The 26538-nt window shown below is 44.5% G+C and overlaps 1 protein-coding gene across 1 annotated transcript in view; it reads right to left on the bottom strand.

Moving 5' to 3' along the window:
* ERICH3 (glutamate rich 3) overlaps positions 1-26052 on the bottom strand; it is a 122341-nt gene extending 96289 nt beyond the window's left edge. Inside the window, exons 1-4 of the mRNA XM_036753409.1 lie at positions 25933-26052; positions 22898-22969; positions 11049-11141; positions 1731-1913 (exon numbers count right to left, since the gene is read on the bottom strand). Coding sequence (XP_036609304.1) covers positions 1731-1913; positions 11049-11141; positions 22898-22969; positions 25933-26007 — 423 coding nt within the window. The 5' untranslated portion in view covers positions 26008-26052. The remainder of the gene's footprint in view (positions 1-1730; positions 1914-11048; positions 11142-22897; positions 22970-25932) is intronic.
* Between the last annotated feature and the right edge of the window lie 486 nt (positions 26053-26538).

Here is a 26538-nt window from a genome sequence, read left to right as displayed (position 1 = left end):
TCTCCAGGCCTAATCTTTCCCCTGAATTTGACCTTGCATCCCAGCTGCCTCCTGGGTATCTCTTCCTGGATGTTATAAAAGCATTTCAAACATGTGTCCAAAAGAAAGTTCATTACCTTTCCCCCAAACCTCCCCCTCCTCCTAGCTCCTCCAGGTATGTCAAGGGCCCCAGTGTTCTTCCAGTCACCCAGGACAAAACATAGGACTCAGCCATAACTCTTCACTCACTCTCCTCCCCCCATTCAATCCATGGCCAGATTCCATCACACACACACACACAAACACACACACACACACACACACACACACACACACACACGCACGCACGCACGCGCGCACCCAGCAAATTCTCTTTATGTATTGTTTACCCCCATTGCAATGTAACCTCACTGGGGGCAGGAGCTAGCTTCCTTCTTGCTTCTTAGCACAATGCCAGGTATGTAGTTAGCGCCTAATAAATGTTTGTTGTCTTGATTCAGAAACCTCTTTTCCCCTTCACACCACACAGACCTCAGTACAGGCCCTCATTATCTCTCATTTGTTTGTTTGTTGTTCAGTCGTATCTGACTCTTTGTGCCTTCATCTGGGTTTTTTTTGGGTACATATACTGGAGTGGTTTGCTATCTCCTACTACAGTGGATTAAGGGAAACAGAAGTTAAGTGACTGGCCCAGGGTCACACAGATATAGTCAGTGGCTGAAGCCAAATTTGAACTTGGGTCTTCCTGAGTCCAGGCCAACTGCTTACCCACTCAGCCACCCAGCTACTACAGCCTTCCTAATTGGTGTCTGCATCCAGGCTTCTGCCCTTTCCAAAGCATGTCCCACACAGCTGCCACCCTGCCTCTCAAGAAGGCTCAGTGCCTCTCTGTTTCCTTTAGGATAAAACGCAGATGCCTCATTCCCTATTCCATGGGCTCCACAGCCGAGCTTGTGGCCCCTCTCCAGCTTCCTGCACACTACTGACCCTGCACACACGGTATGCTCCAGGCAAGCTAGACCGCCTACTAATTATACAACATTCTCTCTCCTCTCTCCACTCCTGTGCACAGCACCTCCCAGAACTATGTAGCCCCTTCTCACATGCACCTCTGGGCACCCTTGTCTCCCCTTCCTCAGCTCAAGAGGAGCTCCTACAAGACACCCTTTGGATTCCTCCTTGGTGAGTGTCTCACTCAAGTAACCTGTACTTATTCTGTATGGTTTTTTTTTTTATTTTCATCTGTGGACGTGTTGAACCCCCACTATCAACCACCACCTAACTGAGACTGTAAGCCCCTTGAGGACAGGAACAAGTCAGGAATACCTGGGTTTGAATCCTGCCTCAGACAGGTATGTGTGTGTCCTTGGGAAACCCTCCTCATCTTCTCTCGATCTCATTTGGCTCATTCATAAAACAAGGACAGTCACAACTCCTAGTCCCAGGGCAGTTGTGAGGAAGGAGTGAAATGCTGTATGTAAAGCACTTGAGAAAACCTTAAAGGCTATGCTAATGGCAGCTGTGACCCTCATCATCCTACTCCCAGGCTCGGGGACTGGCACACAGCAGGTACTTCATAAATGCAAAGGATTATTTTTCAATAACCCAGAAATAATAAGATTTCCATTCCTGGGGAGCTTGACTGACACTAATAAAACCAAATTTAGATGAAGCCTATTCTTTTACAGAGGTTTCTAAGACTTCGATGCTTTCCAAAGCATTAGGAAACATTCCTCAAAGCAGTGCCTCACCCCATTGGGAAATCGACCCTCCATCTCGGCCGGAGACGACTTTGACTTGGACACCGAGGTTGGCTTGAGCGTCGCTCCGGCCCCTGGATGATTGGGCAGCGGCTGCAGCCGACCTGGCCGTTGCTGCATGTGTGCTGGGGCAGTGCTGGGTCTTCCTGGGGCAGTGTTTGGCCGAGGGAGAGCCTAAACAATTAGGGCGAAAATGTAGCTTAAATTAGGATCTAGGTACAGTTCCAAAACCAATTAACAGCCCAACAAATTGCCTAGAGTAATTAAAGTTTTTTTTTTTTTAACCGAACAGATTAAACTTTAATTATATCCTTCCATTATACCCCCTTGTGACCCAAAGTATTTGTTCCAACAGTCGGTGCCGCCATCCTCTGCATAAGCAGAGGCACAATCGCGGAGGACTCTGAACAATGGAGATGCTCTCTGGTACCTTTCAGTATTTCTATTCATCCCGTAAACCGAGCGACAATATCAAACCTTGGCTGGGAACCTGAGGCTGGCTGACAGCCACGCCCAATAAACACAGACGAGCAAGATGTTCAGATTTTAGAGCCCAAAGGGACTGCCCAGGAATTAATCCTTTTCTGCTAAAATGTCATCAACATAAAGGATTCCAGCGGACTCTCGAAGTCATAAATCAGCCTAGGGCCAGAGGCACGCAGAGTCTGACCTTCGGCAACATGCCTGGCCAGCGGTCACCCAGCTCCGGCTGAGAGATCCTAGGAGCAGTAACGCAGAACCCAACCCTCGTCCTGACAGCCTTTCAAGCCCTTGAAGAGAATCGTTTCTGGAATATTCTGCGTCCCGCATCCTCTCTTCCGCCTAAACATCTTCAATTTTTTCGCACGAGCCTAGCCAGCCCCATCCTGAGAAGAGAGAGGAGCTCCAGGAGAAGGCAATCTCCTGCAGGACAAAAGCGCTGTCCTCCTGGAGTTTGCTGAACCAGCCGACTTCAAGAATTAAGGGTTACCTTTGGGATCTAGAAGCGTAAGCGAATTACACGAATGCTCGGGAAGATTCGAGTCAAAGTACATTTACTTTGGCCAGCAAGCTAGCCGCTGTCTCTGAAGCAGGTGACGCTGAACCCCAAAAGCCTCCGCCGGCCGTGCTGTCTGCCGAGTGCTAGGCACAGTGCCTGGAGTACAGTAGGCATGATACAGATGCTATCTACCGCTCCTGCTGCTGCTGCTACCGCTACCGCTCCTGTTCCGACTTCTACTACTGCGCATGTCTGGCACATAGTAGGCAGTATAGAAATGCTTATTATTAGTGTTGTTGCGGCGTTGCTTGGAACATAGTAGGATCTATAAAAATACCATAATTATTTTATTATTATTAATTAAACTGCCGCGTGACACATTTGTTCTGTCATTCAGTCATGTCTGACTCTCCATGACTCTATGGACCGCATCACGTCGATACTATCCACGAGATTTTCTTGGCAAGGACACTCAAGTGTCCTTTCTTTCTCCAGTTCATTTCACAAATGGGGAAACTGAGGCAAACAGGGTGAAGTGACTGGTCCAAAGTCACGCAGCTTGTAAGTATTTGAGGTCAGTTCTTCCTGACTCCAGGCCCAATATTCTATCTACTGCTCAACCTAGCTGCCTCTGCCTGACACATAATAGATGCTATATCAATTCTAGATATTATCATCATAATTATTATTTTTGCACAGTGCCCAGTACATAGTAGGTACTACAGAAACACTAGAGAGCATCATCACCGTCACCATCATCATCATCACTAGCACAATGCCTGGGACTATGTAAATGCTATTATTATGGTGATGGTGGTGGTAGTTGTTATGGACGTTTTCTTAGAAGTCTTAGTCCAAAACAACCCTGATTTCAGAAGGATGATAAAGCTTCCCTCCAACCTCTAACTGTGGAAGTAGCCAACCCCCAGATGATCATACATGATCTGTGTGAAGACTTGTTCGAATGTACCTGTAACAAGAGAGGATCCTTGGGGCAAGAGGGAATGGGAGACATCTCTATGTGATGGTGATGTGTGTGTACATAAATGTGTGTGTGGGGGGGTAAATAAAATGTGTATATATATATATATATATATGTATATATATATATACATATACATATACATATACATATACATATATATATGTGTGTGTGTGTGTGTATATATATACATACACATACATACACATATACAAAAGAAAACAATCCTGGGGGGGGGCGGCCTTTTCAGAGCAGTGTGTCCCAGAGTGGGGAGCAGCTATGTTGACTCTTCCAGGTGGTGTCAGTGTGGGTAGCTAGATGGGCCGATCATTGAATAAAAAGACTCACATGCAGGGGAAGACAGAGAGGCCTGGCAGCCGGGTGCTGCTTTCAGAAGTGGGGCGGCCATGCGGGGTGATTCACAAAAGTGAGCTATATGATGCAGTGGATATAGAGCTAGGCCTGGGGTCAGTAAGTACTGAGTTCAAATCCAGACTCAGACACTTACTGGTTGGATGACTTTGGGCAAATCGATCAATCTCTGTTTACCTCAGTTTTCTCTTCTGTAAAGTGGGGACGGTGATAGCATCTACCTGCCAAGGTTGTAGAGAGGGTCAGGTGAGATAATATTTGTAAAGCACTTAGTTCAGTGAGCCTGGCCATGATACACACTGCATAAATGCTACCTACAACAATTACAATCATAATATCATTATGATTATTACAAAAGGACAAATGACCACTGAAAATGTGGTTCCATGTTGTCTTCAGCACGAGTCACATGGATGGGCAGTCCCTGGGCTAGTCAAATAGTTACTGAACTTCCATTACCTACATACTGTGGTATTAAGTCCTGAGAAAGAGAGAAAGAAATTCATAATCTAATACAGAAATTCTTAACCATTTGGGGCTCGTGGGCCCCTTTGGCAATCCAGTGAGACCCATGGCCTACCTCACAGGATACTATTTTCATATTCATAAAACAAAATGCAAAGGATGACAAAGGAACTAACATTACAGTAAACATAATTTTCTGATCCAAGTTTGCAAATCCCCCTGAAATTGATCCCAAGGGATCCATATATCACAGGGTAAGAATCCTCAGAGGGAAGAAGGCAGAAATCAGTCTGCTACAAGACACCCTTTGGATTCCTCCTCAGTGAGTGTCTCACCCAAGTAACCTGTATTTATTCTGTATGGTTTTTTTTAATCTTCTCTCACATGCGAGGCGATGGGCTAGGAACTGAGGAAACCAAGGCACTGAATGAAAGGGTCCTTCCTCATCACCACATCTGTCTATACTAACCAGGCCAAACCCCTTTGGCTGTGATCTACTCACCCCAGTCTGTGATCATGAGATTGCTTTGGAATCACCACAGGAACAACAATAAAGCAATCTGTGCTGAGAGCAGTTGTAGGGAACTTGATGGAGAGTCAGAGGATCTTGGTTGGACTGACGGGTCTGCCATGTGACCTGGAGCAATGGCGGACAAGGAACTCAAAAGAACCTATTATGGAAGCAACCCATGGCCTCGGACCGTGAACATGACCTGCCTGGCCCTCCATATTTGGGGCTCCTTCAGAGGGACGGCCGTCAGACGCCGAGGCAGATGTGATACCGACCTCTGCAAACAGAAGCACCCAGACCAACAGCTGTGAGTAAAGCCATATGGTAGGTCTCCATCTGAAGCCACCTACAGACACCCACACCTGGAAGTCTCTCTCTCTATTGTCTTGGCACAAACAGGGAACTAGCAGCCCAGCAGCTCCGGAGAAATGGCTAATAGAACGTGACCTGAAGGAGAGGACCTGGAGATCACTGAGCTCAGCTTAGCACAGCAATTCTTTGTAAAAAGGTCTTTGGGGACACTCACTTTAATGGGGATCACACAGCTGACACCGAATGTACTAATGACCAGGAAGTTTAAATGCAAATAGAAGCACATGTAATAACTCTGTCTTGTTGCTTTATTTTTTTAACTAGATTTTACTTTACACAAAAAATACCCAAAATTGTATAAGGGATCATGGGATCACAGAAGCAGCTAGAAGGTCCATGAGAGGCAACATAGTCCATTCTCCCCATTTTACAGATGGGGAAACTGAGACCATGAGAGCGTGACAGAATTAGTGAGAATTAGAGGAGGAACCAACCCAAGATGACCCAGAATCTAAAAAATCAGGAGGTTGGGTATAACTGAGCAGCTGCAGTTATCCTGGGCAGGCCACATCTGGAAAGCTCCGGTGTCATATTTTAGGATGGACATTGGTGAGCTGGCGACATCCAGAGCCCAAAGGGCTGAATATCAAGCTATATGAGACAGACTGGAGGAAACTAGGAATATTCAAGGAGAAAGGAAGTCTCAGAGGAACGTGGTAGTTTTCTTGGGAATTAGAAGGGCTGCTCTGAGGAACATGAATGAGATGTCCTCAGGGGGCAGCACCAGGATCAAAAGGTGGTTAGTTAGTCACTCAGCCAACAAGCATTATTAAGCACCTACTATGTGTGAAGGACTCTGCTAAGCCCTAGAGATGCAAAGAAAGGTTAAAACAATTCCTGCCCACAGGGATTTCACATTCTAATGACAGAGACAACATGTTAGTAACTATGTATATAGAAGATATTTACAGAGTGGAAAAAAGAAAGACAGGAAAGTATTAGCATGTGGGAGGGCCTCCTGTACAAGGAATTTAAGGTGAGATTTGGAGGAAGCTAGAGAAACGAAGAGTCTGAGGTGAGAAGGGAGTGCATTCCAGGCATGGGGTATAGCCAAGGCAAAGACAAGAAGGTGGGAGATGAGTGACATATTTGAATGGCATACTGGTAATGGGGTCAGAAGATTGCAGAGATGGAAGTAAGATGTAAGAAGACTGGAAAGGTGGGAAGGAACCAGGTTGGGAGGATTTTTAATGCAGGTAGAAGATTGTTGATCGGCTCCTGGGGATAATAGAAACTCAATGCAGTTTATTGAGGCGGGTAGCCATTGTGACATGAGCAGACACGTACCCTTGGCAGCTAACTGGAAGAGGGATGGAGGTGGGGAGGGAGATGCTGGAGGCAGGGGCCCCAGGCAGAAGGCTAAGGCAATAGTCCAGGGAAGAGGGCTGGAGTCCACGGACACATGTATTAGGGTGGGGGTGTGGATGTTACAAAGAGGCAGATTTGTGGATGACATCATGAGGAACTTCTGAAATGTTGAGCACATCCCAGAGTCCAATGGGCTTCCTTCAAGAGATGATATGATCGCCCTCACCAGATGTCATCAAGCAAATGTTGGTTTGGTAGTTGTCGAGCTGTGTGATCCTGGGCAAGTCACTTGACCCTGTTTGCTTCAGTCCCTCTCATCTGTAAAATGAGCTGGAGAAGGAAATGGCAAAGTGCTGCAGTATTTTGGGGTCACAGAGTCGGACAGGACTGAAACGACCGAACAACGACGCAGCAATGTTGTTGGAAGATTCACTAGATGGGTACCAGGTGGGCGAAGTGGACTCTGAGGCGCGACTCTGAAATTCTGTGATTCTCTAAACCAAGCCTGCTCTCCATCACAGTCACTGATATTTACATGGTGCTTTAAGATGTACAGAGCACTTTACTTAAACAAAGTCTCACTTGTCCTCACAGCAACCTTGTGTGCTAGTAATATTCCCATTTTAGAGACGAGGAAAAGAAGGCCGACCGAGGTGAAGTAAGCTGCCCAGGAATCACAGAATCACTGAGCGTCTCAGCTGGGATTGGGATCCAGGCTTCCTTGACTCAAGGTCCAGCACTCTATCCACTGTACCTAGTGGCTGCCCTATAGGGCGTACGGACATATTATGTGTGCATATGTATACATATAGTGTAAATGTATAGACATATGTGTACACACACACATACAATTTCTGTATGTGTAGAAATGAGAGACAACATGATGTAGTGGAGAGAGAGCTGGCCCAGGAGTCAGGAGGGTCTGGGGTCTTGTCTAGCCTCTGACATAGACCAACCGTAGGACCCTGGGCAAGTCCCATGACTCCTTGGGGTCCCAGGTGGCTCTCCAACACTATAAATGGGAGAAGAGCCACCCATCTGCTTTGGATGATAATGCTTCCATCTCAGCCCTCCTTACACCAGTGCAAACATGAGCCACACACATGTTTGCACACACAGAAAAGACTGTACTTAGGACTTCTGTGATAGAGAGAACTCATTGGGTAAGTAACCCTCTCAGCCGAGGCTATTCTACAACCTCTGAAATCTATAGTTCTCCAGAACCACCTAGAGCATGGAGAGATTGGTATACTTAGAAATCCTACGAATTTTGGCTTATCATTCAAAAATATTGTTTGGAGAAGTAGCCCAGAGGTTTCACCAGATGTACAGCACATGAAAATGGTCAAGGACTCTTTGCTTAGGGTGGGCCTAGATTCCTTGGACTTGGTGAAGACAGCCCTCATGTCCCCAGACAGCTGAGGGGACACTTAATCAGAGGATAGCTGACCTTGCTGAAGCTCCAGGGAGCCCCATTTGCACTCAGTGTAAAAAGAAAAGCTGCTTGGAGCCACCTGAGAAGTCAATCAGCCACCTTCCCAGGTGGTGAGTTCCTCTCCACTGGAAGTCTTCAAGCAAAGGCTGGATGAGCATGTGCTGACCACGTGTTGTAGGCAGAGGACTGCCCTGAGAGCAGGAAGTGGTGGTTACCTCTGCCTCTGTATCCTTGGTGTCTAGCACAGCATCTGGCATAATTTAGTGATTAATAAATGTTTGTTAAAATGAACTGAATCTAATTTAGGCACGATTTGTATTTGGTTAATGCCAAAATCCTTTCCAACTTGGTATTTCTAAGATCTCAGTAGCCTAGATTTGGTGCTAGGAGACCCTCACGGTCTAAGCTTGTATTTTCCATCATTTTTCAATTATTACCAGATTCCTGCCTCTTGCTAACCTGGATAAAACACAGACTATTCACCAAAGGTTTTCAGCTAGAAAATGGCAGAGGTCAGAGGAAGAGGTAGAAATATCATCTTTCAAGAGAGTTCTCCTTTTGTCCCCTTCCCATCCCAAGTGACAACCCTAAATTTATGCTGGGTTGGGTGGCTGAGAAGTGGTTCTCTTTCCTGCCTAGTGGCTGATCAAAGGCTACACAATCACACACAGATCTGGCTGGCCTGGAGGGAAGCTGAAGAGTAGGGGTCCTGGGTTTTACATGATATGACATCAAGGGCCCAAGTCTATTTGCTTTTTTTCAGCTTCCCCTTGCTTTTCCTGGTTCCATGGGCTACAACATTCCACTTCTTCTATAAATACTGCCTAAACCCAGAAGTTACTGCAATGAGGAAACAGACTATTGGATTTCACATAATACAAAAGATTGAGTCAACTAAGACTCACCACACCAATGTTAGCAAATATGGCCTCAATTCTGGAGACATGTTCCTTTGGTTAAAGTGCCCTCAGCTACCTCCAAGCAGCTAACCACTTTAGCTAAGGAAGTCAACACAGCACCAGGACAGAGTTCCAGTTATGGTCAATGAGACGCATCCCCACCCTGACCCCCGTGAACCTCAAACTCCAATAGCCTCGCTGCCTGCCTGTAATGTCCCCTCATCCCTATTAGATGACTCTCTAAACACACCCCCAATCAACTCCAATTTTATGATTGTTTTAAGCCTTTTAACAGAAAATACAGATAATTAATCCATTAGCCTATTTTCTCATAATTAGGTTTTAGATGTTGTTTGAAAGATCTCAAAGGGATCCTGGCATTATAAGTCCTGATGTAGCCCTGTGCACAGGCACCTGCAGCCTCAAAGCCACAGAGATCTGAGTTTTATATACATCAAGGGGAGGACGGGGCAATAAATCTGTAATATGGGTTCAATGATCATCTCTATACCGATCATTTCCAGCCCCAGTCTCTCTCCTGACCGCCAGTCTCACATCACCAAAGGCAGAGTTCATCAGCTTTACTCTCTAATCCTCTCTTTTGCCAAACTCCCCACCATTGCTTCAGTCAACGCAGGTTCTAAAGTCCAAAGTCATTGCCAGTTCATTCTTTGCCCTCATCCCACAAATCCAATCTGTTACTGATCTTGTCCTTTCTACCTTCACAAAAAACCTCAGATAGGTCTCTAGCACTCTCAATTGGGTCCAATCTCCTCCCTTCTGGACCACAACAATAGCTTTCTCATCATCCTCCCTAACCTAGCTCTCTCTCCAATCTAATCTCTCCTCCCCCGGAGTTCCTGTAGCAGCACCTAGCACATATAAGCATTTAGTGTATATTCCTAGAAAGTATAATTCTGAATAAAGAACAAAGCTGCTGTTTTCATGGGAAGATGTTTAAGGCTATAGTGACATCTAAGTCTAGATTCTAGCTGGAAACTGAGCCCAGTTTCCTTCATCCAAACATCATACATGTCCTCCCTAGCCACCTTCCTGGGAGACATCTAAGAATGACCCAAGGGCTCAAGCTTATTTGATTTTATTCAACGAGCAATCTAATGAGTATCCAATATCTGCCAAACACTATGCTATGTGCTGGTGATATGAAATGCACCCTCCCCCCCAAAAAAAAACAAACTAAGGAGTCTTGGTCTCCAAGAGCTCCTCCTCACCTATACCTAAGAAGGTACATTCTGTCTCAGAGTCTCAAGAGCAGGGGAAACAAAGATGGTGGCAGCAGATTGAGGCAAACACAGCAGATGTTATTAGCTATGAACCCTTAAATTTGTCTACTTTTTTGTTTTTAATAAAAGCAACCATGAAAAACAGCTGTCTATGTATGGAATTTCATTTCACAACCAAATTGGCTACAATAATAACCATGAAGATGGTTAAAAATAAACTCAATTAGAATTACAGATCAATCAATTTTTGATTCTTCACTTTCATTTTTATGGGTCAAATTATATTCCCTTGCAATAGTGATGTAGGAAATCTCTGTCATTAAAACTCTGAAACTTATATTATCCTGGAGGATTATTTTTTGTTCCACAGACTCTAACCAAAATTGGCATGTTTATAGCATATCTCTGTAAATGCATAATATACACAGCTGTTTCTACGTATGTAAATAGAGACATAGAGCATATTACACAATGCTTATGTAAATATATGCATTATATTATATTGCGCATCTATTCGCGCACATATGAATGCAGATGAGTGTTCCACATTTACATACGAGCTATATAAGGGATGGGATGGGATGGACTGACTGATGAGAGAGGCAGTGCTTCAAGTGAGCACAGAAGCTTGGTCCAAACATTCTGATAACCTTTACAATTCATGGCTGGATCCATTTGGGCATTAAGCATCTCTCATAAGACTCGCCAGTTCTAAAGAACTAGAACATACTCGATCACTCACAACACATGATCCATGGTTCGCTTTTGGAGCAATTGGAGGATGAGGAGATAACACGGGCATGTAATGTTCAACTGCCCTCCGCGAGCGTCCAACCTAGAAGAAGAGAGAGGTATTGGATAAGTGCAGATTCCATGCCTAGTCTAAGCCAAACCTACCGTGTATCTGTTGAGTGACCTATTAGATCACATTATCCAGGAAGACAGCTATGAGTTTGGAAGACCATTCATAGATTACTTAATTAGAATTATTATTCTAAAAGCTCACTTTTTGTGTGTTTAGGGGTTCCAAAATTCTTTATAGACACTCTCCCTTACCACACTTGTGCCTCATCTTTTCAAAGAGGTGACTTCTGACATCCATTAAACTATGTCATTTTCCGAAAGGTAACAACAAGCAACAAAAAGAATTGCAATGATTAACCCTATTCTGACTCACAAGCAGGGACCTGTTGCTGAATGAGAAATAACGGAAACCTTGGAAGAAAGACACACGACCTCTTAAAAGTCTGTGACAGATGCTTCAACTCAATTCAATACAATACACATGGGCTAGGAGCCTACTATGTGCCCAGGGATAGAGGCACAAATCAGATAATCGCTACCTTCAAAGATCATACATTCTCCTGGGGAGTGAGGAGGATTGGGGGTGAGATGACATGTATTCTGAGAAGTAAACTCAAGCTATATCAAAAAGTACTTTCAGGAGGCAGAGAAAACTAGCAACTAATATAATCAGGAGGAGCTGAGTGTAGAAGTTGGCATCAGGACTGGGCTTCAGAAGAAACAAGGGACTGTATAAGGAAGGAGGGAAGAGAGAATGGATTCCAGATTGGGGAGGGCAAAGGGAAGACCATTGGTGTAGTTACTTCCATATCATGGAAGTCAAAACAGTAAGATTTGACAAGTAATTAGGCAGGGTGAAGAAAGTAAAGAACTAAGGATGATGCCATGGCTGTGGATATGACATCATCCCCCAAGTCTATGTTCCTCCTGCCTTCTTCAGGTAAACACCAACCCTCTAACTCATGCCATTAAACCAACTCCTCCTAGATTCTCCATTTATCATTTCCTCCTCTTTATTTATTCAACAGCTGGCTTTTACCCTAATGCCTAAAAACACTACCAGATCTCTCATACTTTAAAAAAAAATTCTTTACTTACCCTACTATCACCTCAAACTATTATTCTGAGATCTCTCTTCCCTTTTATAGTCAAGCTCCTCAAAAAAGCTGTCTACACATGCTGTGCCCACTTCCTTTGAGCCACTGCTCAAACCCTCAGAATCTGGCTTCTCTCCCCATTACTCAGCTGGACCAGCTTTCTCCAAAGTCCCTTATAGCCTTGGTTACTGAATCCAATGGTCTTGTCTCAGTCCTCATCCTTCCTGACCCTTCAGCAGCATCTGACATTGTTGGCCATGCTCTGCTTCAAGATAGCCTCTCTTCCCTTGTTTTCCATGACTTCACTCCATCACGGTTTTCTTTCTATGAGTGAACTGTTCCTTCTTGGTCTCTTTTAAGGGTCATTCCCCTCCTCTTCTTCATGAGTGTATTCCAAGGCTCTGTCCTGAGCCCTCTACTCTTTTCTCTCTGCACTCTCAGTGATAGCTCTCCTCCATTCAAATTTATCTCAGTTCAGATGACTCCCAGGATTCCACATTCAGCTCCCTTCCCTCTAATGAACCCTAGTTCTGCATCTCCAACTGCTAGACATTTGAGCTTGGTTGGCCCATAGGTCACCTCAAACATAACTTCCCTGTTTCTATTTAGGGTGCCACCATTGTTCCTGTCATCCAAGTTCTTGACCTACAAGTGTCTTAATCATGCTTCACTTTCTCTGCCTGCCCCCAACATCTAATCCTTTGCCAAGTCTTGTCAATTCTGCTTGTCTCTCTCACTGTCATCATCTCCTCTGCAATCATACCATAGCCACCCTGGTTCACATATCCTCTAACCTAACTCATATATCTTCTACCCTAGCCCTCCACCACAGTTCACACTTCCTCCACCACAGCTCACACCTCTTCCACCGCAGTTTACATGTCTTCCAAGACAGTTCATACCTCCTCCAGCTCAATTTGCTCATCTTCCACCCTAGCTCATACATTCTCCACCCTAGCTCATACATCCTCCACCCTAGCTTATACATCCTCCACCCCAGTTCACACACAGCTCTTACAGCTTCCACCCCAGTTCACACAACTTGGACCTCTCAGAAGACAGTTGCAAAAAGAGTCTCCCTCCACCCAGGCTCTCCTGTCTTATCCTATCAACCACATGGCTGCCAAGTCGGCATTTCTAAATTTAACATATGTCTGACTCATTCTTCCTCTGGGCTAGGAGCTTCTGGAACTCCCAAGTGCCTTTAGGATAAGGTACAAACTCCTTTGTGAGCTAACTTGTGCTTCCAGATACATAACGTTCTTTTCTCCCTCTTTGTGAGAACCATCTGAGGCCAGGAAGGTTCTCCACTTTCCCTATGCTCTGTCTGCTTTTGGAGAACCCTCTCCCTTCAAGTATCAGCTCAAAGCCATCTCCTTTAAGGAGCCTGTCTTGACTCCCCCAGCTCGTATTGACCCATCCCCCCAAACACGGTACATTCAGGCAGTAATTGGATAGATCACTGGACCTGGAGTCAGGAAGATCTGAGTTCAAATCCAGCTTTAAACACTTAGAGCTATGATACATTGGACAAGTCACTTAACCACTATCTGCCTCAGTTTCCTCACCTATAAAAGTGGGATAAGAGCAGCAGCTTCCCACAGTGGTGCAGGCACTTTGTGAGCCTTCAAGTACGACCGTGAATGACAATGAGCCAATCAACACTCTTTAATTCCCTACTGTGTTCCACAGAAGATACTGGGTAAGAGGGGTGAGAACATCAAAGTGGAATGGCTGGAAGGGGCCAGAGCACCAAGAACACCCAGCCTGGAGGCAGAAGGACTTGAGTTCAAATCTAACCTCAGACACTTCCTAGCTATGTGACTCTGGGCAAGTCTCTTAACCACTGCAGTCTGCCTGTTACCCCTCCCCCCAGAGGGAGGATCGAAGCAGGCTCAGCACAGTGCCTGCCCATGCACGTTTCTCTCCTGCCTTACATTCTGTGGGTGAAAGAGAAAGGGAGAGTAAATGTACACACACAGGTATAGGCAACTGTAGACAAGGATCAGAGCAGGGCAAGGTGAAGGCACTTCTGTGGTCTGGGGCATTGGGAAGGGCCCCTTGCAGAAGGTACTGCTTCAGCTGAGCCAGGAAGGAAGCCAGGGATCTCATGCTACAGTGACTGGGAAAATCACTTCACTTTTACCGGTGTTTATTAAACAGCTCCTATACACACATCCCTGTCCAGACCCTGGAGACCCCAAGCATGCAGCACAGGGCTTGGTACATACTAGGTGCTTAATGAATGCTGATTGATTGCCCAAGGGTCCTTACCCTCAGGTAGCTGACACTCTACTGGAAAGACACAAGAGGTACTGGTGCTACTCATCTTCATCATGATCACCGTCATCACAATCAAAGCCACATCAAGGACAGAGAACTAACAGGAGCCAACCCGCAGATCTTTGGTGAATGGCTGGCCCCTGAGCTTTAGAGAAAGACAAAGACTCAAGAAGAAGAGACAAGGAAGTGTATTGTTGGACAAGGCAGTGGCAGCACGGCCTTGCACTCTGGCCAGTGACCCAGGCTGGTCATTGCACCTCTTCTCTAAGACCACAGCCCTCAGAGAAACTCCTATCTAGACATTCTCCACAACCATGAAGTCCTTGGCCCAGACAGAATAAGCCAATAAAGGTCACATCATGCGTAGCATTGCCACGGGTCTCTGCCCCCTTCTACCTAGCATTATTCTATTCTTAAAAGAAGGGAAGAAAAACGATAGTGAAGTAGTTCAGCCTTGTCACCATCCTTCTTCATCATCATTATTCCCATCCATAAAGAGCAACTGGTCCTCCCCTTTCTGATCCTTCTCTTGCCCTTAACCTGCCTAAACCAAAACAAAACACCTTTGTGTTGATAGCTGGCATTAACCACCAACCTCAGCTCATTCTGAGTTTCAGAGCTCCTGACATAGTTCTTACAGTTTCCACCCTAATCTGCTGCATCCATCCTCAGTGACTTATCCTGGTCTCCATCTACACATGCATCTTTTCTGAATTTATCTGTGAGATCCCAGTTTCATCCCCAACTGCGGATGAAAGATCCAGGGACAGGAAACAGGGAGGGACGTGACTGTGAGCTTTAGAACATCTAGGGTTGGTCCTCTGACCTGAGGTTGTCCACACCTCACAAAGGTCTTGGCTTTGTAGCACACTGAGCTGCCTCTCTTAGAATACTGTACATCGCGATTATCTAGGTTAGCGTCCCATGACACAAGCCTCATGGGGAAAGGGGCCTGGCACACAATCAGTGCCTGGGAACTCTTTGTTGGATGGATGGGCGGATGGATGGTTCTGCTAGATCCCAGAGAACATAAGTCTCTGTAAGAAACTCTCCCCTTTCCTCTTCATCGGAATCTTTTTTGGTTTATCTCTTCAGTATTTCATTCTTGAGAGATCCTGTTCCCTCCTGGGTTGATTTTTCCCTGTAGAATTCTTTTTTTCTGAACTCCTTAAATGCTGCTCTCCCCAAATTGTGGTTCTGTGTCAGATCTTTCATGCTTTCTCTCACCTCGATCACAGCCACTGTCATGGGCTGGTAATTCACTTCCCTATTACTTCTGCCTCGGCAAACAATCCCTCCTCGTTGGGCAGAATGGGATCCAGAATAACATTTGCCCATTCACTTCCTCTACTTTGGAACAATCATTTAAGCAAGTGAAATATTTGCTAACTGCTCTGGTTTTGGTTGAGCTAGTACCAGATAACTGGTGTCCAGATAACTGAAACCCCCTGTCACTACTATATCATCCTTCAATACCAAGTTTCTGATGTTCCCCAAACTCCTCCTCTTCCTGTTTAGTTGGGTTGTACCCTACCCCTCCAAGAGCATCATTTCCATTTCTGACATCATTGATCCTCACCCAAATGCTTTCCACCATGCTTCTCCCAATTGGTTCCTGCTATGGCTCAGACAATCAGCTACTGAAATAATAAGGTACAAATGTGATGGTTCCACTATTATCCCTGATGAGAACAGAAGACCGTGAGAAATGCCAGTAGAAATGCTATATTTCACGTCTATTTGCTCTTTTCTTTCCAGTTTAATCCAAAAATGCTATCTGAATGATCTGGCTCAGCTGAGACTCATGTCAAGGCTCCAACAGTCTTGTTTTCTCTTTGGCTGCAGCTGCTTTTGGCTGTTTTGTGAGGCAACACTGCTTGGAATCTTCTGCTTCTTTATGATGTTTTGCAAGTATGCTGTAAACTCGGGTTGCCCTTGGCTGCCTTGTCAAACCACAAAAGATCAAATGTAGGTTGACCAGGTGCTTTCAACACACTGATGTCTTTCCTTGTTGTGGCCACTACATTTATAACAATTATGTTTCTCCAAGAGATGGATGGCCAATATTTTTACTTTTATCCATTTCCCTTTTTCAAGCCAGTAGATTGTTTGGAGAGGTCTATTATGAGTCACTGTAACATCATGCAATGTCCTCAGGTTACATTTATCATTTCCCCCTAACATGTCAGTGATTTTTCCTTTGCTTTAATAGCTGGCAGCCAGAATGCATCCATACAGCTGGGTCAGAAAAAATATAGCTACACGAGAAAATGTTTATTCTCTGTCTTTTAAGAACAATCAACTTCTTTGTTTGTTTGTTTGTTTGCAATGTTGTTTAATTCTCTATCTATGCCTTCTTAAAGAACATATTCAAGATACACAGGCATGAAGCTACAAGTGGCTTGCCAACTTTTGCCTCTAATTTCTTGATCCTAAGTTGTGTTTTTAATATTTTAACATATTAAATTTTGCCCTCCTATACTAGACCTGATTTTTCACTGTAGCCAACCAAGTACCAAGGCAGATGTTGACTCAAGTCCTTTTATGGAATGTCTCTACTTCTTAAATGCTACAAGTCCAGGCAAATCAGCTGCAATGACCTTCATAGTGTCAGATTGCTTTTGCTCAATAGGAGTGATACAAAGGGAAATGACCTAGCATCCCATAAAATAATATTTACTTTAGGGACACTTTGAAATAAACTCTATGAACTCCTTTATTTGCCCCTACAAAGACAACCTAAAAGTCATACTTCCATTTTTCCATAGCTTCTTTATATTTTTATTGAAAATTTTATTGATAAAATCAATATGAACATTATTGGATTCCTGCAGGAGATTCCTTGGTCATTGAACAAAGATCTCATGTTGAAAGTATCCTTACCGAAATTAACTTTTAGTGGCAGCTAGGTGGAGCAGTGAGTAGAGCACCAGCCCAGGAGTCAGGGGGACCTGACTTCAAATCCGACCTCAGACACTTGATACACTTACTGTGTTTCCTTGGGCAAGTCACTTAACGTCAATTGCCCTGCCTTCCCCCTCAAAAAAAGGAAATTAACTTTTAATAGTTGATCAAAGAACTCTGTGATTGCTGGTGGCCTTTGTACCTTTCCCATCTCTCTGCAATTTTCCCTATTTAAGGAGAAAGTGAAGGGGAGCCACTGTGTATTTTTATGTTTCATTGATTGCTGTAGCCCCCAAAGCCATCAGCTTAGTGGCTAACCTGCTGGTAGTGAGCCTGTCTGCACTTAACTAAGGCTTATCCCTGCAGAGAGGACAAGCTGTGGTTGGGTCTATACTTGTAACCTTGCCGCTTCCTCCAAGAAGCCTTTCCCAATCTTCCTGAATTCTAGTGCCTTCCCTTCGAGTATCTCCTGTCTGTCTGTCTGTCTCTGTCTCTCTCTGTCTCTCTCTCTCTCCATCTCTCTCTTCTCTCCTTCCTCACTCTCTCCTCTCCATTCTCTCTCCCTCTTTCTCTCTCTCTCTCCTCTCCTTTCTTTCTTTCTCTCTCTGTCTCTGTCTCTCTCTGTCTCTCTCTCTCTCTCTCTCTCTCTCTCTCTCTCTCTCTCTCTCATAGTAGGTGGTTAATAAATGTTTGTTGACTTGACCTTGGAAGTACTTATCAAAGCATGTACTCTGCTAACCAGCCTGCAAAAGTCTACCTCTGTAGACTCACCACCCAGGTAATGAGTGTCAGGGTCAGCATCTGAACCCAGGACCTCAGATTCTAAATCCAGCACTATACAACGTGCAACAACAACTTTTCAAAGTCGCGTTATGTCCTACAAGGATCAGTTGAAGGAACTGCGGATGAAAGATCCAGGGACAGGAAACAGGGAGGGACGTGACTGTGAGCTTTAGAACATCTAGGGTTGGTCCTCTGACCTGAGGTTGTCCACACCTCACAAAGGTCTTGGCTTTGTAGCACACTGAGCTGCCTCTCTTAGAATACTGTACATCGCGATTATCTAGGTTAGCGTCCCATGACACAAGCCTCATGGGGAAAGGGGCCTGGCACACAATCAGTGCCTGGGAACTCTTTGTTGGATGGATGGGCGGATGGATGGTTCTGCTAGATCCCAGAGAACATAACCAAGACTGCTGGGCAGAAATGATGGGGAGACAGACCAGCTCACCCTAATAAAGAACATCTTAACCAGGAGAGTGATTTCATAATGATATGGACCACCTTAAAAGGTAGTGAGCTCCTGGTCACTCATGGACTACAAGGAGACAGTCATTTTCAAGGGGGTGTCAAACAGGTTCCTGGCTACAGGGCAAGGACATGAAGGTTGATCATGAAGTTTCATTCAAAATCTAAGAATTGATGATTCTAGACTGTTGACATTGATCATTAAGCTCCTAGTAGACTCCTGTCATGAACATGAACGTGGAATTTTCCATGACCAGCCCCCGACTTGGTGAGACACAGTGACAAAGGATAACCATCCACCGAATGCTCTGTTTGTCAAATGCTTGACATGTGCCACCTCATTTCATGCTCACGACCGCCCTAGCAAAGAGAAGCTATGACTATTCCTATCATACGGGTATGGAAACTGAGGTAGATAGAAATTAAGTGAGTATCTTGTGGTTACAGCTCTAGTAGGTGTTTGAGACAAGATTTGAACTCAGCTCCTTGGGATTCCAAAGCCAGCATTTTAATGATACTTACCACCTCATGCCCCAGATTCAGCCATAAATACCAAACTTCTCAGAAACATTAAAGAACATAAGATCATGATTTAGAGGTAGGAGGGACCTTAAAAGGTCATATGGCCCAACCCTCTCATCTTACAGATACAAAAAATAAGGAAGGCTGGCCTTGGCCAAAGCATGTAAGGAGTAGGTAAAGAGCCAGGGCTTAAACTCAGGTCTTCCTCAACTCCCCCCTCTTCCATCCCTCCATCTAATCAGTCCTCAAGGCCTCCCCATCCCACCTCTGCCAAATCACTCACATCTGCCTCCTATGGCTCCCTGGCCACACCCCTCAGCACCTCTCACCTGGACTACCTAAGGAGAGTCTCCTAATTGATTTCTGTGCTTCCAATTTCTTCTCTCTCCAATCCCTCTTTCATGTGGCAGCCAAAAAAACCTTGCCAATTTATATGTCTAACCACATCAGTCTTGTATTCAAAAACCATTCCAAACAAATCCCTTTGCCTGGTATTCAAGGACATAGACACTCTGGCTCCAAAACACCCTTCTAGCCTTGGTTTACATTGCTCCCTCACGTTCCCTGTAGCCAAACTGGTCTGCCGTCTGCTCTCCAAAACTGACATACCTGTATACATGGCACCATCCCTTGCCTGGAATGCACTCCTTCTCTCTCTGCCTTTCAGAAGGCTCATAGTCCTTTAAAGCAGTTCCTACGTCAACAACTCCAGGGAGCTGCCCCTGCTAACCCCTCCACAAACTATCTTGTGCCACATTTTTTGTATACAAGTTGTATCTGATTATTGGGATGCTATTTCCTTTAGGACAGGCACAATCTGTTTTGTTTTTGTCTTTTGTCACGGATGGGGCCTCATTCATAGAATTTTTTAATAGATGTTAACTGAATTGAATTGGACAGCACAAAATCCCCTTGCACTGAAACCTTTCAAATGTGCTTGGCTGTTTACCTCCCTTTGCCAATCTTCCTCACAGAGTTCATGACAGGAATATAAAAAATAACAGGTAGGAGAAGAGATGAAAAAGAAGAAAAGGAGGAAGAGGAAAGGAAGAAGAAGAAGGGAAAGGAGGAAGAAGAGGAAAAGAAGAAAAAAGAGGAAGGAGAAGAGAAAGAAATGACGATACATAGGAAATTGTATCTCCAAAAAAATCATAGAATCCCAATTAGAAGAAACCTCAAAAGCCATCTGCTCCAACCTACAAGTGCATAGGAAGTGTCTGAAAAGGGGTCATCCAGGCTTCATTTAAAGCCTCCAGTTGGGTAGAGGAAGGGGAACTCATGATCTCTTTCCACTTTGATGGAGCATTTTCTTGGTTTTTTTGAACACTGAGCCTAACACAGCCTTTCTGTTGCTTTTATCAGGATCCCCATTCCTGCTTGGTGTTCTCATCTTCATTCTGAATAGACCCAGCTTCAAGTCATTCTACTTCAGTATGATCTAGAGTTCTTCACCTTCTGGTGCCCCCCCCCCGCCAAATATTTTCCAGCTTATCAAAATATCCTTCCTAAAATGAGACACCAAAAGCAGTGTACAGGGAGGTGAGGCTGGTCTCTTACTTCAGGTAAAGATTCCAATTGTTTTTTGGGTCACTATATTCAAATAATTGATATTATGTTTACATCCACTTAAAAAGGATCTGAAGGTGGAATGGGGTGTCCCACCAGAGTGGCTCTCTCCCCCTCACCGGAAGTCTCAGGTCCGAAGCTATACAACCACTTTGTGAGTCTTTAAGAGCTGATGCTATTCAGTGGTCTCCGGGGTTGTGTCACTCCATCTTTCACAGATGAGACGCATATTCTCCCTCATGTACTTGTGAAATTTACTTCTTGATCCTTAGTATAGGACTTTGCATTTGTTCCCATTAAATATGATCCCCTCATTGTTCCAGCCCTTGGAGATGTTTGCGTTTCAGTTCTATCTTCCAAGAGATGTCCTCTCCAGCTTCATGTCATTGACAAACTTGATGCGTGTGGGTCCTCTAACTTTGTGCCATCCTTGGTGAATGGTTTGGTACAGAAACACAAAAGATCCTTAGGGCACTCCATTAGATGCCCCTTTCCCTCCTTGGACTCAGTTATTCAATTCAGATCAACACCCATTTGTCAAGTGTTTAAAACACGCAGGAAATGTTTAGGTGAAACAAGACAAAAGACAAACAAAGCAATTTGGGGGCATCAACAAGGGAGGGAATTCAAAGTGTCCTCTCAGAGATGGCCCTGGGGTGGGGCCAGAAAGGGAGAAAGGAGCTGGTTCCTAGAGGCAAGGGTGAAGAGGGAGGGCATTCCAGGCACTGGAGAGAGCCTGGGCAAAAACACAGAGGAGGGAGATGAAGGCCACGGATGGGGAATTGTGGGCAGACTGGTCTAGCTGGACTGAATGGTCCCACTCATAGTTCCCAGCATTTAAATCCACTCATTCATTTTACAGATGAGGAAGGAGAAATAGTGAAAATACTTTCTTGATCACATTTTAGTGATTTATATAGGAGGAGAATCACCCATCACTCCTTCACTCACAGTTTCAAGCATCAGACAATGCTCATCCTCCTCCCTACAGAGTCCTTGGATATGCATCCAAGATGAAGCCTGGGGCTGAGTGAGCAGCCCTGCTAAAGCCTATAGGAACCTCAGACAGTCCTGGAGGCTGCTCGTGCAAGAGTCCTGCCCAGGGAACCTCACCATCTGACCACCCAAGGGTCCTGAGCGGGCTACTTTCAGGAAGATTCATTGAGTCCAGTCACTCAGCCTGTGCCAAGTCTATCTAACTCTTCTATTGTAGATTTCAGCTCTCTATCTTGACCCAAAGGATGGAATGAAAGGAAGACTTTAACAGAAACTCTTCTAATGGTAGATGCAGCATTCCCCTAATCTCCCAGACAGCCAACGCAGACAGCGAGGTTGGTATGGCACAACCAGTTCTCAATGGGGCCACACTAACCCTTCTCCAGCATTGCTTCCTTTTCTGTTTTCACTAGCTCTCCTTTGAATAATACCTCCTAGTGTCCATTCAAAGTCGCAGAGGTGTAACTGCACACTTTACTCTCCCCCCTTTGTCATCTTTGGTCCTTTCTCTTATATTGTGCTTTCTTGTATATTGAAAGGTTCTTGGTAAAATAAAGAATCTCCTTCACACCATTCTTGACACATCAACAAATTATATCCACTGATATTTTATTTTTCATAGATTTATATTTGCAACAAAATGTCAGAATTACAATTTGCAAAAGTTTCTGATGATTGAAAAATCTTAGAGAGATGTCAGCCTCTCACCAAATGGTTATTGACCCATTTGCAACAAGGCATCTTTTTCCTGTTTCCATTCACTAAGAATGAAGGTGGTATCTTAGAGAGCTGGCCTGGAGGTGAAACTAAGATGAGTTCAATCTGACCCTGGGAAAGTCCCAGCTTCTCAGTATTACTGGCAGGTCTCTAAGCCTATAAGGTCCAGAAAAGGTGCTGACCTGCCTTGGGAGAGGGTGTCTCCTCCCTGAGGAGTTCCCTATAATTATGAAACCACAAGAGTCTCTATCCTGATTCCTCCTGGGTGCACCAGTTAGGGCTGAGATTGGTGGTGAAGGGGTGTTTCTGGGCAGGCAGGCAGGCTTACATAACATGAAGTCCCTCCAACAGCCACCACCAATCTGGACATTAGCCCATACCAGCTATACACTCACTGTCCCGAGCTAGGCAACAGTAAGACCAGAAGAGGCTTCCAAGGTCTGCTCCTCCTTACCTTGACTCTCTGCACTCGATCCTTCTGAGCCGTGCTCTCCAGCCGCCTCTTGCGCTCCATCTGGTAGTTGTGCTAAACCGGAGGGGAGACAGGGCAGGAAGCGGGGAGAGAAGCCTTCATTAGAGCCAAGAAACGTTCATGAGGAAATCCCCCCAGACATGACTGTATCAGGGAACTCTCCCTCTAATGACTCCCAGCTTCATAAGATCATAGGAATCATGTTTATCCAAGCGGAACCCATAAAATCCTTTAATTAAAGTTTTAGAATGTTTCCTATTTATTCTTTAATACATCTTCCTTTTGGTAATATACATATATAGGTGTGTATGTGTGTGGAGGGAGAAGGGGAGACGGGGGGGGGGGAGGGAGAGAGACAGAGAGACAGAGAGAGAGACAGAGACAGAAACTGAGACAGAGAGAGAAAGAGAGACAGAGACAGATAGGGAGAGACAGGGAGAGGGGGAGAGAGAGAGCTTTTCAATTTATAGTCTCAGAGAATTGTCTAAACCAGAGCTATCCAAAATATGGCCCGGGCCCACATGCATCCTGCAGTGAGATTTTATGTGGCCCGCCTGTGGGTTTTAATTTTCACAAGTGAAAAAACAAAATAATAATTTGCATGAAGTACGTATTGGACTTTTTAATTCCATCACTAATAAATAATCTCGATGTTAATCTTCTTTGGTGTTTTTAAGCACTGTTACGGATAGAACATATCGCACGACATTTTCAATCGATCTGCGGGGTGCGTTGGGTCTGTACGATACAGTCTGCATTTGCCTTCATACTGTTGAGTTGTCGCTTTGTTGTTTTGTATTTGCTTTCGCACTTTGAGCCTTCGCCTGTCATGTTGATAAGGCACGTTCCCCCACTTTCTATTAGTGTACTGTATTTTTTATTCTGGGTGCGGCCCTCAAATAATTATTTTATTTTAATGCAGCCCTAAGGTAACCTAAGGCTGCACAGCCCTGCTCTGAAGTGCCCAGTCTGTGTCAGAAGTAGGACTGGCTTCAAAGTCAGCCCTTTAGTTACTAGACCTGCCACTTCTCATAAAAAGGCCCACAGACATGGAGAGACAGAGATGGGTAGATAGATTAAAAGATAGACAAGTGACAGATAAGGTGAGAGATTGATGATTGATACATAGATGGAGATCCTTGTTAAAATGCATATGTGCATATATGTTTACTAAACAAACATTTACTAAATGGGTACTATGTGCCAGAAACCATTCTCAGTGTTGGAGGTATAAAGACCAAAGTCAAACTGTGCTTGCTCCTTTGGGGCCTTGCCTAGGGGACAATGTGAACATGTCCAGGTGTACACAAAAGCAAACGAGATAAAAGCCTTGAGGCTTTCTCAGGGCCTGGGACATCAGTGAAAGGCTCTATGCCAAAGCTAGCCCTTGAGCTGAGCCTGGATATATGGCAAAAGGGAGGAGACAGTCTGCCGTGCGTTCCAGGCACAGGGGACCACAAGGCCAAGAAGCAGGTTGCAGATGCAGGGTCATTGATAAGAAACAAGAAACAGACCAGCTCACTGTTCAGGAAATAACAGGGGAGCATGGAAGTGATGCGCAGTAAAGCGGGGAAGCATAGAGATACTATGCTGTGTTTTATTTAATACTTTGGTTTAAGTTGTTATATTTAGGCACTTTTCTATAGCCTTTACATTAAGTATCCTATTTAAATTGTTATATTTAAATTCTTTTCCATAGCCTTTATATAAGCTATATACTTTAGGTATTTTATTTATGTTATTATATTTAAGTACTTTTCTTTAGCCTTTTATATAAACGTGTGTGTGTGTGTGTGTGTGTGTGTGTGTGTGTGTGTGTGTGTACCACCACTTAGTTGCTCTGAGCTTCAATTTTATCATCTGTAAAGTGGGGGAGGAAGATTAAATGACCTCAAAGACATCTTCTACCTCTAAAGCAATGATTCTGTGGTCTTAATTTCTTTTATGGCTTAATTTTCCTTTTTGGACAAGGGTGGCTCAGTTCTCAGTGTTTAAGATACAGAATGATCACCATGCCACCTGATCGGACCATCTGCCCAACTCACCAGCCCCTCCAGCAAGGCAGCCATGAGCTGCTTCTGTCCGGGGTTTCCCTTTCTTTGAATAGCTAATATGCAAATAACTCAGCATCAGTTGTCACTTCTATCAAATTAAAACAAAAGCCTTATTTTTTGCCTTATTTTAAATCAGACAAACTCTATCCCTGGAAACAGACAACTCACACTCAGGATATGGGACACCACATATTAATAGAAGACTCAGGAGAGAACAAAATGCAAGGTTTCCTCAACGCAATGGCACCATGACAATAATTCAGACCAGCAGTTAAATATATTTAGGATTCTTTTACAGGCAATTCTAGAATCGTTCATAAATGTTGACTGAATTCCCCAGGTCAACAGTTTTATGAGCCAGCTTTTCTGATTTACTGCTCTGCGGTCAAGCCAAGAAGTGATATGCTTTTTCACAGAGATTAAAATGTTGTCGATGCCTGAAACTACAAGTTGCTCAGGGCAAGGCCGAACCTATTTATCAAATTAGTTGGACACACCACTAAAAGTGTCATGACAGATAAAGGACACACACAGAGTGTTCAGTGTTGAATGAATGTATGTTGACCAATATGACCTAACAGGAGAGGATGCGTCTGCACCAATGTCCTGCCTGGAGGGGCAAAGGGAACGATGGGAATCGAGGCCAAGGCCTGATACCAGGTGTTAGACACTGACTCTCTGAGTGACCCACGGGCAAGAAACCCCAGGGACTCTGTGCCTCAGTCTTCCCTTGTGTGAAATAGGAATAACAATGCCTATAATACCTCCTTCCTCCCAAGGTTCTTATGAAGCTCAAATAAGATCATGGCGGCCAGCTGCTTCATCAAGTTTCAATGAACCAGAGAAACATCGCTTTATTATTGAAGGCTTGAAACAGAGAGGAGTCCTTCTCCTTATGGCTATCGACTTAAAAATGAAGCACTAAACGAGCAAGCATGACTACGGAAATGCAGGCTGTTTTACCTCCATCTCAAGGATCTTTTTGAATATTGCATGTGCTAAGTATTCTCTGGTGAATTTGTGGCGGTCCTTCCTCATGATGTTTTGCTTGTATTCTCTCTCGGAGAGTATCCTTCCACTTCTTGTGATCTGCAATGAACAAACAATTAGAAAATGACAACACACACACAAGCGCGTGCACACACAGCTTACACACTACAGCCGAGAGATGGGTGGTTTCTAAGTCAAAAGGGAGGGATGACAATAATTAAACAACTTTCACTGTCAATGAACATTTCTCATTGGCCAAGAAGGAAGAACATAGATCAGAGGTCCTCCCGTGTCCCCATCACGCTGAGGATGGCCAGGCAGGGTATCTGAAATTTGCTGATGGATTTCAGGTTCCCTTGATGGAGTCCAGGTGTCCTTTGCACCAGCCTTCCTGTGACCATCCCCATAAGAAAGGGTCATTTTAAAAGAGCATATTGGAAAATAAAGAAAGAAGTCCAATATCCTGAGCCACAGAAAGCATCACTGGTGCATGATGTGCACAGCCTTGCAAAAGCTCTGCATTCCAATGAGCATCTAGTAAACACCTATTATGTACAAAGCAAAAGATCATGGTGTGGA

This window comes from Trichosurus vulpecula, chromosome 4 (assembly GCF_011100635.1).
Source record: "Trichosurus vulpecula isolate mTriVul1 chromosome 4, mTriVul1.pri, whole genome shotgun sequence".
In the NCBI taxonomy this organism is placed as follows: domain Eukaryota; kingdom Metazoa; phylum Chordata; class Mammalia; order Diprotodontia; family Phalangeridae; genus Trichosurus; species Trichosurus vulpecula.
Note: the sequence above shows the minus strand (reverse complement) of the source record. Positions and strands in the feature narration are given on the sequence as shown.